This window comes from Equus asinus, chromosome 5 (assembly GCF_041296235.1).
Source record: "Equus asinus isolate D_3611 breed Donkey chromosome 5, EquAss-T2T_v2, whole genome shotgun sequence".
Lineage (NCBI taxonomy): Eukaryota > Metazoa > Chordata > Mammalia > Perissodactyla > Equidae > Equus > Equus asinus.
In genome coordinates, this window is record NC_091794.1 from 78702667 (window position 1) to 78715755 (window position 13089).

General features: G+C 45.9%; 1 protein-coding gene and 1 long non-coding RNA gene across 5 annotated transcripts in view; one reads left to right on the forward strand and one right to left on the reverse strand.

Moving 5' to 3' along the window:
* The window catches only part of EIF2B3 (eukaryotic translation initiation factor 2B subunit gamma), a 129113-nt gene extending 117096 nt beyond the window's left edge, over positions 1-12017 (forward strand). For all 4 annotated transcript variants that reach the window (XM_070510037.1, XM_014828065.3, XM_070510039.1 and 1 more), the window contains 2 exons: positions 2102-2205; positions 11854-12017. In XM_070510037.1, coding sequence (XP_070366138.1) covers positions 2102-2205; positions 11854-11906 — 157 coding nt within the window. In that variant the 3' untranslated portion in view covers positions 11907-12017. The remainder of the gene's footprint in view (positions 1-2101; positions 2206-11853) is intronic.
* The window catches only part of LOC139045319 (uncharacterized), a 65625-nt gene that overhangs the window by 28075 nt on the left and 24461 nt on the right, over positions 1-13089 (reverse strand). The gene's annotated exons all lie outside the window — the stretch shown is intronic.

Here is a 13089-nt window from a genome sequence, read left to right on the forward strand (position 1 = left end):
CTCAGGAGAGCCTCCAGCTTCCTATCATTCAACCTACTTTTTCCCTAACACATCTGCAGGCTCTACAGTGTGTCTCAGAGGGAGTTATACACAGACTAGGCGAGACAAGCAATATGAGAGGTTCCCGAAGACCTGTCAGACCTACTAAACATAAGGAGAACCCAGGCTATCCATTGCTGTGGAAATGTGACCTCAGTCATTCCAGCTTCTTCCTTCCAGAAATGGTTCTCATTTATATCCCAGATTCCAAAATAGCCATTTAGTAGTCTCTAATTATGACTGTTTGAGTTCCTGTTGGCTGTTTCTTCTCAGTTGACTGTGTTTACCCCTTGCCTAGCTCCAGAGCATGCATTCTCAGGCTTTTAAACTACTGAGCAGGAAGCTGCCCCTACTCCCACCTTGGAAAAAGAAATGAGACTTTTCAGGGGCAAACTAGTAGCCAGTTGTAAGCCACCTCTGTCCCAAGAGCCTCTGTATCTGAGGCTTTCAATACTTCCTTATTACTCTTGTTGGGGGAATTTTTCCCAGCGCGCAGCAACCACCCTAACTGTTGACTGGACTGCTTTGCCTAAGGCAGAGGGCAAGGTAGAAAGTTCTGGAAGGTCCCTTAATGCCCACCCACTGAGTGAATCAGGAGTTTGAGCCAAAAAACAAACTAATACTGTCTGCCCATCTCTAGCCAGCACCAGAGAGGTGCTGTAGCTTTCGCCTTTTACTGCCGTCTGACAGGCTGTAACGTTCTAGAAGAATAGAGATAAAGGAGATGCTGGAATGTCATAAAGTGCTAGAATTCCTCTTTTGCATTTCACTAAAGTTTTGTTATTTGGGGAGAATCTTTTTTAATGGCCCGTGCATCGATAGTTTTAGTCCTTGGAATGTCCTCTTCCCCATCCCCCATGCCTCCTAGGTTGCTTGAGGATTCTTCCTTAGTCTTTTGAATAGATGCTCACACACTTCCTACTTGCCTCCTTTCCCCCTCCAGCTGCCCACTTCTGACTCTTCAGAGCTCTAAATATTCCCTTGTTAGGACAGAGCTCCTTCCACAGAGCCATCTCAGCTCAGAAAAGCAGCTCAGCAGTTCTAGCTTTCTCCGGTCCTTTTTCCCCTTCATTTCTTTGTATGGCATTATGATTAAATGTATGGATTCTGGAGACAGATAAACCTAGATTTGAATCTGCTACTTGGTAGTTAGGTGGTTTGGGGTAAATGGTTAGACTTCTCTAAATCTGTTACCTCGTCTGCAAAATGTGGTTGTCATTTTTACTGTATCAGAGATAAAAATGACACTCCCAGAATCATCTAGGACATTGAGTGTGTTTTTGTTTGTTATTTTTTATATTGCCCAGGTGATTTTTCTGATGAAATGGCTAGATTTGTAAGTCACTCCTGTAATTTACATAGAGTATAGGACAGTACCTGGCATAGAATAGGTATGCAATAAATGCTAGTGAAGTTTTTCAAAAGGACCTTTTCTTCCCACCCACCTGTCTTCAGGAGCCAGGAAGATGTTCCTTAAACACATTCAAATGCTAAAAGCCAGCAGTGCTACTCTTGAGAGTGTGGCTTTAGGGTCTGGAGTAGTCTTATATGTGGCATGGAACTGGTTTTAAAAACATCCTTTTTTTCCTAAATGAGTATGGTTCTGATTAACCAGAGTCTGTGGCACCCATTGTTTCCATAGCTGATCTCTTACAGAGATTCATGGGATCTGAGCCTCAAATGGGATGTGGTATATATTCCTAGATGAGAGGCAGGAGTGATGGGTACCAGCATCAGTTTCCACCCCCAGACCAAAGGAGAAGAGATTGGATGGAATTTAGCCCTCTAGGTCTGGGGTGCCTAAAGAACTGAAGTCAGAATGTCTGCTCTTTCCAGGCTTTGGGGGAAGATAATTGTAAGCTTATCCCAACTCTGGATTTCTCTAAAGCTGGGTCCTCCCTTGGCCCAACTGAGCCATTCTGTCTTCTACTGATAGCTTGAGGCATGTAACCGTTGACTGGACTGACCAGCTGTCCTTAGCCTAGGGAGGAGCCCCCAACCCATAGTGGTGAGGATGGTGATGAGAGGGTGGACACTCCCTAACTTGGCTACTGTGTTGCAGAAGCAACATCCAGGGCAGCGTCATCTGCAACAATGCTGTGATCGAGAAGGGAGCAGACATCAAGTACTGCCTAATTGGAAGTGGCCAGAGGATTGAAGCCAAAGGTAAACCAGAACCTAAATTACAATCATGGATGCCATTTTTTACCTATCACAATAGCACAGGTAATGCCCAGTGCTGGTGAGGATTGGGGAACAAGCACATGCGTACGCTGCAGGTGAGAACGTAAATTGATAAACCTTTCTTTGGAGGGGGATGACATTTTCAAATTTTTTTACTTTGACTTAACAGTTCCAATTTTAGGAATCTGTTTTACAGATAAACTCATATATGTATGCAGCCTTACTATCAAAAAATTTAAAACATACTAAAAAGATCCAGTGGCCCCAGATTGACACCAATAGTTTACGATGGCTCTTGGACGTGAGAGAGAAGGGCCAGTAATCCAGCAAAGGCTCTGGAACTAGCTCTGGCCTCCTGAAGTCCTTGAGCACCTCATCTGACCTGATATTTAAGGGAGGTGGTCCCATAGATTCCTGGCCTGGAAGAAGGTTAGCACCGTCTTCAGAAGCCATTCACTCAGAGCTGTTCTCAGCCACTTAGCGGGGATGCTATGAGCTGTTAGCACACTCTGCTCTGTAGCCTGCAGAAAGACTACATAGTACTTGAAAGACAGGGTTTCCCTGCTGGGCTGGCAAATTTGAATGGTCCATAATTTGGCTGGGTTTTTATTTTATTTGTGTGTGTGTGTGTGTGTGTGTGTGTGTGAGGAAGATTGGCCCTGAGCTACATCTGTGCCAGTCTTCCTCTGTTTTGTATGTGGGATGCTGCCACAGTACGGCTTGATGAGTGGTATGTAGGTCCGCACCCACGAATCCTGGGCAGCTGAAGCAGCGCGCACTAACTTAACCACTATGCTACCCTGGGCCAGTCCTTGGCTGGATATTTTTCACCAAAAAGTAGACAAAGCTCAAGATCAGTAAGAATGGCTAATTCCTTTTGAGATTATTCCTATACCTAAAATAGAGTGGGGCAGGGGAGTTGCTGAAGGAATTAACTCTACCAATTCTGAATTGGTAGAAGCCGCATCATTCTCTTTCTCCCCGGTAAACAGAGGCCTTCTTGGCAGTTTTTTTCTCCTTCCCTTTTTTAAAGTGCCACATCTCCCTTTTGAGCTTTAGAATCAAACAGACCTAGGTTCAAATCTCGGCTGTGCAACTCACTGGATGTGCACCAGATTAAATTGTTAATATCTAGGCTTCAGATTTTCGAAACTAGAAAAATTGTGACAATGATACCCCTCTTGGAGGACTGTTGTGAGAATTAAGTACAATTAAATGTTGTGAGTACATACAACTCCTGGAGCTTACTTAATGGACTTAGAGCTCCATGTACACACCATTCTGTTTTGTCTCTCCATGCCTTTGCACTGCCCTCTCTCTTTCTGGATTCCTCTCTTGAAGACTCTGCTCAGTGTTTTCCCTCTGTAGAATCTTCCGTAGAACCTTCTCTGAGTCTTCCCATGACTCCCCACAGCCAAACTGAGCGTTCCTTCTCCCTCCGCACCCCCGAACTTTATCAACACCTTTATTAAAGTATGTTCACAAGTTATGGCAATTATCCATGAATCTGTCTGACCTCCTAGACTGAGATCTTCAGGCCAAGGATTGACTGATTCTAATGTGCATCCCTAGCTCTCAGAACAGGTTCTGATTTATAGTAAATGCTGGGGGTGGGGGGTGTTGAATGAATGAATTTTGGATCCATAAAGCATATTTTTGGACATTTCAGGACAGAAAGTTAGGATTCCAAGAAAGGCGTCTGTGAGATGGTTGCAATTATCATGAGATCTCTCCTTGCTTTTTTTTTTTAACTTACCCTGATAAAAGAACTGCATGCAGCACTGATAAATGAACTGGGGGTGATGTGGCCTTGGCCTAAAACCATCCTTCACCCTGTTTTCTCCGCTTGAGACTAGCTGCAACTCTCCTTCTCACTGCCTTCTCACATTTCAAGCACTTTCTTCCTCTACATGTGAGAATTGTCATTTCTAAAAGGCCTTTCCTAGATGTCACTAATTAACCAGTAAGATTCTTTGTTATAAGCATCGTACACTAACTCCGGCTGATTTAAGCTGATAAGGAATTCATTGGAAAGATACCAGGTAGTTCACAGGTCAACAATGGCTGCAGAATCAAGCTTAGAAAATGGGCTGCAGACAAGATTTACACCCAAACGATTCTGGTGAGGACACTGCTGCCATCCTCACTCAACACTGGAGATCATAGCTTGCAGTGCTGCTCCAGCCACCCAGCAATCCCAAAGTGGATTCTCTCTGGTTCCCACTTCTTTGTATCACTAGTTCCCAAGGTTTGAGGTGGCTGTATCTGATGGGTCAAGCCTAGGTCATATGCCCAGGCCCTAGCTGCAAGAAATGCTAGCATTTTTATCTGGTATTTTTTAGTTCAATTAATGGCAGACAGATTCCACTCAGTGTCTCACCAGAGAACCTTTGAGTGAGAGTGGTGGTCAGCAGCAGTGCCCCAGCTACTGGTACTTTCTGCTGTTATCACATGCAAGCTGGGGGTACAAGCTTGTTTATGTCATTTACTAATGTCTCACTGGCCGAAGCAAGTTACAAGGCCAAGCCCACTCAGAGTCAAAAAGGGATAGGTGAGAAAGCTGGAACACCAGCTTAAACTCCACACAGGAAGCGTGGATGGCACTGCCCTCCTTAAATGTCCTTGGCTTACAGCTGGTGTTTACAGCTTTAAAATGTTCTTGCATACACTGTCTCATTGGATTCTGAGGTAGGGATTCATTATTGACCCATTTGGTGAAATGGAAACTGAGACTTTGAAAAGTTGAAATTGACCCAAGGTACATAGCTAGTAGATGACAAAACTGGGTCTTCAGCCTGAATTATTGTCAGATGGCCTCCAAAAACGACCAGAGGAAGAAGCCACTCCTGCGTTGCCCAGCAGAATTTGAGCAGTGATACCACTTTTTTCCCTTTAGTCTATCTTTCCCAGACCAGTAGGAAAAATATATTTGGCCTCCTTACCTCAGCTCTCTCTGATCCTCAGGAACCTCAGGTCTTAGCTCTTTCTCCTGCTTAACATACCAGCTCACCCAGGCCTACCCTTGGATTGCAAAGAAACTTGTTTCTTGAGCAACTGAGACCTGTTGGTAGTTTCTTAAAAATAGAATTCAGAACCCCTGGCCTTTTCTCTGACTCCATGGAATGCCTTGGAAGGGGTCCTCAGAGTTTCAAAAGCAGCTGCTCAGCTAGTCTGTGGAGCTGCCTTCTTATCCTGTCTCTTCTCCTGTCTCCTCATTGCGTTTCTCTGTCCTTTGTTCTCTTCTGTTTGTGTTCGTGGGCTACATACTGTTTCTTCCACCTCCTTCATGCTTGTTTGTCTTTATAAATTCTCTCCTGTTCAGCAAAAAGCAGAAACATCCTCCAGTGCTTGTCTTTCAGTCCTTCCCGGGGCCGAGAGCCGCGTCCTTTTATTGTTTTTAAAAGGGTTTAGACTCCTTAGGCAGGTTTGAATGAGTGAAATCCATTTGCTGACATCCTAGAGGGTCCCTCTTTTCTTTCTTTTTTTTTTTTTTAACAATTTTTTTTATTTTTTTCCTTTTTCTCCCCAAAGCCCCCCGGTACATAGTTGTATATTCTTAGTTGTGGGTCCTTCTAGTTGTGGCATGTGGGATGCTGCCTCAGCATGGCTTGATGAGCGGTACCATGTCCGCGCCCAGGATTTGAACCGACGAAATACTGGGCCGCCGCAGCAGAGTGCATGAACTTAACCAGTCGGCCACGGGGCCAGCCCCAGAGGATCCCTCTTTTCTTGTGTGCTGGAACCTGGAACCTCACTGTTTCTGCTGTTTCTCCTCCCCATTTCCAACAAAATATTGGCACTCCTTCCTTTTACTTTATAAGGACCCCTTTTCATTCCAGGTGCAGAAGGTGTGAATGACAACTGAATGCCAGGTCTTGAGGGTTTGAGGCATGGAATCTCCCACCAGGAAGCACAGGGCTGGGCTAGGCAAGCTCCTAGCATGTCATGGGCTTCGGCGTCTTCTGGGCTTTCTGGCTCTAACATTATGTGCCCACTTTTTATCAAGAAGACTCCTTAATGGTCCTCCTTAAGGAGAGGTGGTCAAGGGAAGTCATCTGGACTCTCAACTGGAGAACCCCAGTACATCCTGCTCTCTGTCCTCTATACTGGAGGGACCAGTGCATCTAGCACAGTAGTCAGTGCCTTCCTGCCACAGATGCTCTGGCCTGTCGCCTGCTCCCACTATCACTTTTCTTTGAGGCTGACCCATATGGAGAAAGCAAAGGTCCTAGCCATCAGTGCAGCACTCAAGACCTGTTTATGGATGACCCAGACAAATACCAACAACTCAGGACCTTACCAGCAAAGAGCTCTGTAGATGAGAGAGTCCCTAGTCAGTCTTCCTCACATGGAGGGATTTGAGGAAAAAACATTCATCCTCAGAAGTAATGCTGTCCCCTCTCCAAATTCTGACTATTTGCATACCAGAGTCACCACATCCATTGCAGTCTTCTACACCCCAAATGTGACTCTCATAATCCAATATGGGCCTCTCTGCCCTCTTCCAGCACTTCCAGGAGAACAAGCCATTTCCTAACAATTCTGACTTTCCTCACCCCGCCCCAGCATGCTCAGTTAATGAGACTATCTCCAGCAAAAAAATCCTGGCAGCCAAGTTTGACTCCTGCTCAAGCCAATAGAAAGACTACAGCCAACAGAGTCAAAACCTGAGGGACTCTAATTGGACACTTCATCTGAATCTCTTCTTACTGTCAATGAGAGAACTTGGATCTCTTCCCTGTGACCACAATGATCAGTCATTTGGCCGTGAAAGTAGATTTGATGGATGCATAGATCAAGTCCTGGCGGGCAAGAATCCTTCCCAGCCTCCCAACAGTGCAGCTTTTCATATCTGACTTGTCATTCCCTTTTATCCCATTGGTTTGTCCCCAAGTTACCATCCTCCCTTGTACTCTCCCCTTTAGAATCTTTCCCAACCTGATTCCAGCCCAGAACCTTTCCAGTATGTTGCTTATAGCCTCCTTTGCACCTCTGACCAAGCAGAACTAGTACTGCTTGTGGCTCCCCTCCAGGTTTCTTCTACCTTACTTCACAATCTCCATGAAAATACATCTACCCCTAAAATGCCAGATGTAGTCTCTCTCTCCTGAATCCTAGTGACCAAGTCTTCTCCCAGCCCTAGGCCAAGAACAGACCAGGGGGAAGAGGGGAGAGTAGGGAGAGCAGGCTAGAGAAGGTTCAGGTGTTTATTTAGAGCCTGGCAGAGCAAAGAAAAGTGTTGTCTGCCCCAGTCTAGCACCTCATTCACCCCCCTGGTCTGTAGCACCAAGGTCTAAGAAGACAGTTAACTAGAACTGGGACTGTCTTCAGAACAGCCTAGTGTCCCTGGAAACTAGGAAGATGGGAAAAGAGCAAATATCAGAGTCTGAATATGAGATGATGAGGCTGACTCATGGCTGTAGAGGGATAAAGAGTAAAGAGGAGCTTTTGGAGGTGTCCTGGGAAGCTAGCCAGAGAAGCATTTCTTTTGTTCTTTTCTGGTCAGTCTTACCTCAAGGGTGGAGCCTGATTGACAGTCACACTCCAGGACCAGCCCCAGCTCTGGGGAATTTAGCAGCCTGAGCATTACCTGGGCCTCCTTCACATTGCTGTCACTGAAGGAAGCAGGTATCTATGAAGTATAAGAAGGAGCAATTCCTAGAGCAGGAAAACACAGTCCAGACCCAACCTCATTCTGTAACTTCTGTTTAATACTTATCAAAGCACTACGCTGGACTGGTGTTTTTTTTTTTTTCTTTTTTTGAGGAAGAATAGCCCTGAGCTAACATCTGCCGCCAATCCTCCCCTTTTTGCTGAGGAAGACTGGCCCTGAGCTAACATCCGTGCCCATCTTCCTCCACTTTATATGTGGGACACCCACCATAGGCCAGCCTGCCAAGCGGTGCCATGTCCGCACCCAGGATCTGAACTGCCGAACCCCAGGCTGCTGAAGTGGAACATGTGAACTTAACTGCTGCACCACTGGGCCGGCCCCTCTTTTTTTTTTTGAAGATTGGCCCTGAGTTAACATCTGTTGCCAATCTTCTTTTTTGTTTTCTTCTCCCCAAAGCCCCAGTACATAGTTGTATATCCTAGTTGTTGTTCATTCTATTTCTTCCATGTGGGATGCCACCACAGCATGGCCTGATGAGTGGTGTGTAGGTCCGTGCCTGGGATCCGAACTGGCAAACCCCGGGCCACTGAAGTGGAGCATGCAAACTTAACCGCTCGACCATGGGGCTAGCCCCCTATGCTGGACTCTTTATGTCAGTTATCTTATTGAATCCCCACAACTTTGTGAGGAAATTAAAGCCCAAATACTTGAAATCATTTGCTCAAAGTCAAATTAGAATTCAAATCTTTATGACTCAGAATCTCGTTCCTTTCCTGCATTGTTACCTTTTCCTCCTCTCTTTCCTCTCCTTTTCTTCTCGCATGCGATTGCCTCTGTCCAATATGGCGCCATAACAGCATCTTTGTGAAAAGTCTAAGCCTAGGTTTCTCTTCCTACTGGAGAAAGTTAGAGAAATAGGCCTGAGGATGCTCTGGACCCCCAGGCACCCTTGCTGTAATGCACCAGATGTGTCAATTATATTCTCTTTGACAAGGAGATTGGAGGCCTTCTCTTCTATACATGCTCCTTTTCCTGCATCTGTACTCTCACATAACCTCCAAAACACACATGCATACAACAATTACTACCTACTACATTCTAGGCTCTGATCGGCCAGGGGTGTCGAGGTGAATAAGACTTGCTTCTTGCTGTCCAGCTGCTCACAGTCTGTTATAGAGACACAGACGAGTAAAGAAATAAGTACAGTAAAGTTTCACAAGTATGGTGGTAGAAGACTGTCAGGGTTAATTAAGGACATAAAAGAGAAATTGGTCAGTTCTTGGCACAAGGATCAGGAACACCATCTTAAAGGAAGGAATTAAAGCTAAATCTTGACATTTTTGGCTATTTACCAAATATACAAAAGAGAAGAACCTCTCAAGCAAGGGGGAACCAGGCAAGCAAGCACCTGAAGGCAAAAAACAATCCAGTGTGTTAGAAGCTGCAAGTTATTTGGAAAATCTAGAATATAGGGTATAAGAGAGATAGCAAGAAACAAAGCTGGAAAGGTGGAAAGAACAGAAGACATGCCTGAAATGTCAAGGTCTCCAAAGCTTCAGTCAGACACCCTGCTGCTTCTGGCAGAGCAGAAGGAGGCACCCGGCTGTGGGCACTATCAGCAGCCCCAAACGTCTCTCACTAGCAAACTTGATCGCATCATCAGAGATCTTTACTTTGCTGCCCCAAAGCCTTCTGAGGCTGAAATAGAGCCTAAGGAAAGCCAAAGTTTCTGCCTCACTGATTATCAGAGTCACTCTCAAGCCCCTAAGTGTGGCAAGAAAGGTAGACCTTTATAGGCCATGGGAAGCTAGCCCAGAAAGAATCCATTTTCAGCCAGCTGGTTAGCCTCTGGTTATTTCATTTTATTTTTTTTTTTAAGATTTTATTTTTCCCCACAACTAGAAGGACCTGCAACTAAGCTATACAACTGTGTACAGGGCGGGGTTTGGGGAAATAAAGCAGAAAAAAAAAAAAAAGATTGGCAACAGTTGTTAGCCCAGGTGCCAATCTTTTAAAAAAAAAAAAAGATTTTATTTTTCCTTTTTCTCCCCAAAGCCCCACAGTACATAACTGTATATTTTTACTTGTGGGTCCTTCCAGTTGTGGCATGTGGGATACCGCCTCAGCATGGCTTGATGAGCAGTGCCATGTCCGCGGCCAGGATCCGAACCGGCGAAACCCTGGGCCGCTGAAGTGAAGCACATGAACTTAACCACTCGGCCACGGGGCCGGCCCCTAGCCTCTGGTTAGCCTTTTCTGTCTGAGCCAATAGAAGACAGGGAAAGTTTCCTCTCCTACATCTGCCCTGTACCTCCAGGCAAGAAGTAGACAGCATGCCCCTGCTCCCCCATCCTTACAGACCCCTGATTCACTGCCTCCTTTCTACAGCTCTTATTCCCTGAAAGCAAACTCTCTTCTTACGTTTCCCCCCGTGACTGGTCAGCTTCCAGGGCACTCCCCTAAATAGACTGAGGGCTCATAGTCTTTCTCTTGCCTCCCTCTCTTTTGTCAAACATCTTGGACAACTTAAACGTATCCATCAATGAACCATCCAACCCTTCAGCTTCACAATTCCCCGAACTTCTCCACTCTACCAACCTTCACCTCCTTTCAATTGTAGCTCTCCACTTACATAATCATACGCTGTCCTCGTCATTGCCTAAAACCTCTGAAATCTTTCGTGTGCCAGCAACTGTGCTAGGCACTGAGGTATGATCATAAACACACTGCCCCTGCCCTTGAGATTCTTACAGTGAAGTAGAGGAGAATGACTTATTGATGTACAGATAGAGATATGTATTAGGTACTGTTTTCACAAAGCAGGCGATGGACAATTCGGAAGGAAGGCATCACGTTGTCGCGGTGTCCGAGTAGGGCATTTCGAGTAAGAGTGAGATGGGGAAGGAAAGAAAGGCATTCTAGGCAGAGGGAAGAGCATGCACTGAGGTCTAAAGCTATCAAATAGCCTGGCTTCTAAGTGTAAATGGAGGACAGTGAAGATGAAGCTGAAGAGCTATGCGAGGATCAGGTCCTGAAGGCCCTTGTGGGTTTGGACTTTACAAAAATAATAATAGCCACTCTCTACTGAGCTCTCAATGATTCTTTAATTCGTTGAATCCTCACAACGCTGGTGGTATTAATGGGTGGCATTGTTTCCACATTACATATGAGGTATCTCCCTTTCTCCTTTGACTATTTCCATTTATCCTTTTGGTCTCATTTCTTCTCACTCTTTTCCCCCCATTCCCTATCCTCTGCCTATATCACAGTATTTCATGTTCTCCTTTCTTCCGTCTTTATGTCTTTGCTCGTGTTGTTCTAACAGCCTGGAATGTCTTCCCTTTGATTCACTGCATGACAAAACTCTTCATCCTTTAAGACCCAGCCCCAGTTCCCCTCATATATGAAGTTTCCCCAAAGCCAGGTGTATAGAGTGTCAATCCCGTCCTCCTGTGTGGGAAGATGCTGATTCTCCTGTAGTCCCTTTGGCAAGTTGTATTCCCAAGAGCTTCTCAAGAGCTGAGGAATAAACTATGAGCACAGAATTAGAAGTAACTGGGTTTGAAATGACTTTTTTTTTGATGGGTTAGGGCTGGGCATGTGACCAGTTCTGGCCAGTAAAGGGTGAGAAATGTGATGGGGGCTTCTGAGAGAAGTTTCCTCACTGATAAGAAGCCCAGGCCCTTTTTTCCCTGCCCTGTGGAGTTGCAGCAGCCATCCTGAGACCACAAGGGAGCCCGTTTGGGGTAGCAGAGTGGAAAGGGGGGCCTCCTGACTTCTCTGGGCTGTGGAAGTGACCAGCGCTTGGGCTGCCTGTGTGGCTGTGCTGGGATGGGAGGTACTACATCCTGATGATTTCAGCTTCTGGAGTGGAGGTTTCTGTTACTTGGAACGGAAAGCATCCGGATACAAGACTATGCACCAACCCAGGTGCCTATAGTGGCTGTTCAAGAAATACGTGTGAAATGACATCTTTTGCTGCAATTCTCAAACATTCTTTTCCTTTTCTTTTGTAGCCAAACGAGTGAACGAGGTGATCGTGGGGAATGACCAGCTCATGGAGATCTGAGTTCTGAGCAAGTCAGACTCCTTGCTCCTGGACCCAAGAACTACAGATGTTGGCTGGCCCACCTGTTTGACTCTGTATTTATTTCCCAATAAAGAAGCCCTCCCAAAGGCATGCTGGAAGTTTGTGGATTAGCCCCAAGCTCCACGTCAGGTGGGCTCCAGGGATACACAGTGTGTGTTCATGAGTCATGTGATAAAAACCATCTAGAGCAAGGGTGTGGAACAGGAGAAGACACAATGGCCCAGCTCTTGTTATCATGCATGGGCAGCAGCCGTCAAGGGTAAAGCTCCTAGGAAGGCTGCTTTCTTTCTGGCTGACCCAGCCTAGTCTGTAAAAGCATCTCCCACCTGAAAGGACCTGGGAGTCCTTCAGTCCCTGACCCTAATCAGTCTTTCTAGTCCCATAAGCTTATCTGCTCACAATGCGACCTGTGCACGTGATACTCCCTCGGCAGCTGCCGATTTGGGCAGTCTGGCCCCTGAGCCTCAGCCTAGGACTTACTACCTTGCTCTCATACCTGCCACACAGGTTCCCAGCCCTTGCCACCAGCTTCACTGTCTACACCCCGCCATTCACTCCCTATCCTCCCAGTCTCTAGCCACTTTCTCCCACTCAACTGTTGTCCCTTGGAGACTCTTAAAGCAAGCAGGAGGTAGCCCGTACCTAGCCAGCAAGCCTATTCCCACAGTTTTTAGTGGAGGCAAGAGCAATAAAAGAAAGCTATAGTTTGAGAAGCCAGCCCCCTTCTCTCCTCCCCTTAGTGAAGTCTGTTCAGCCTGGTAAGGAAGAGCCAGGAACCTATATCATGGTTTGAAGTTCTTTCTTAACTCTTCCCCAGCTGCACTCCTTTATATCCGAATTGCACAGACTCTCCTGCTTCAGATAATTGAGGAATGAGATTTCCATATTTGCAGCCCTTCTGGAGTCCTGTCTACCTTCCCTTCACCACCCCCACTCCCAGACACACTACACTCTGCTCTTGCCTCTCCCTGCGCTGCTTTTACAACCTGCAGGTGTTTGGTAGAAGATAAAAGTGGTTCCTGGGGTGAGATTTCACCTCCTAAAATTATCAAAGTAAAGGTTTCTCTTGATGTCCTCACTGTGGGTGGCAGTAATTATGAAGAATGATTTGAAATACTAGTTTCTACATCGCATCAAAAATCTGAAGGCTCTCAAGTTCGTT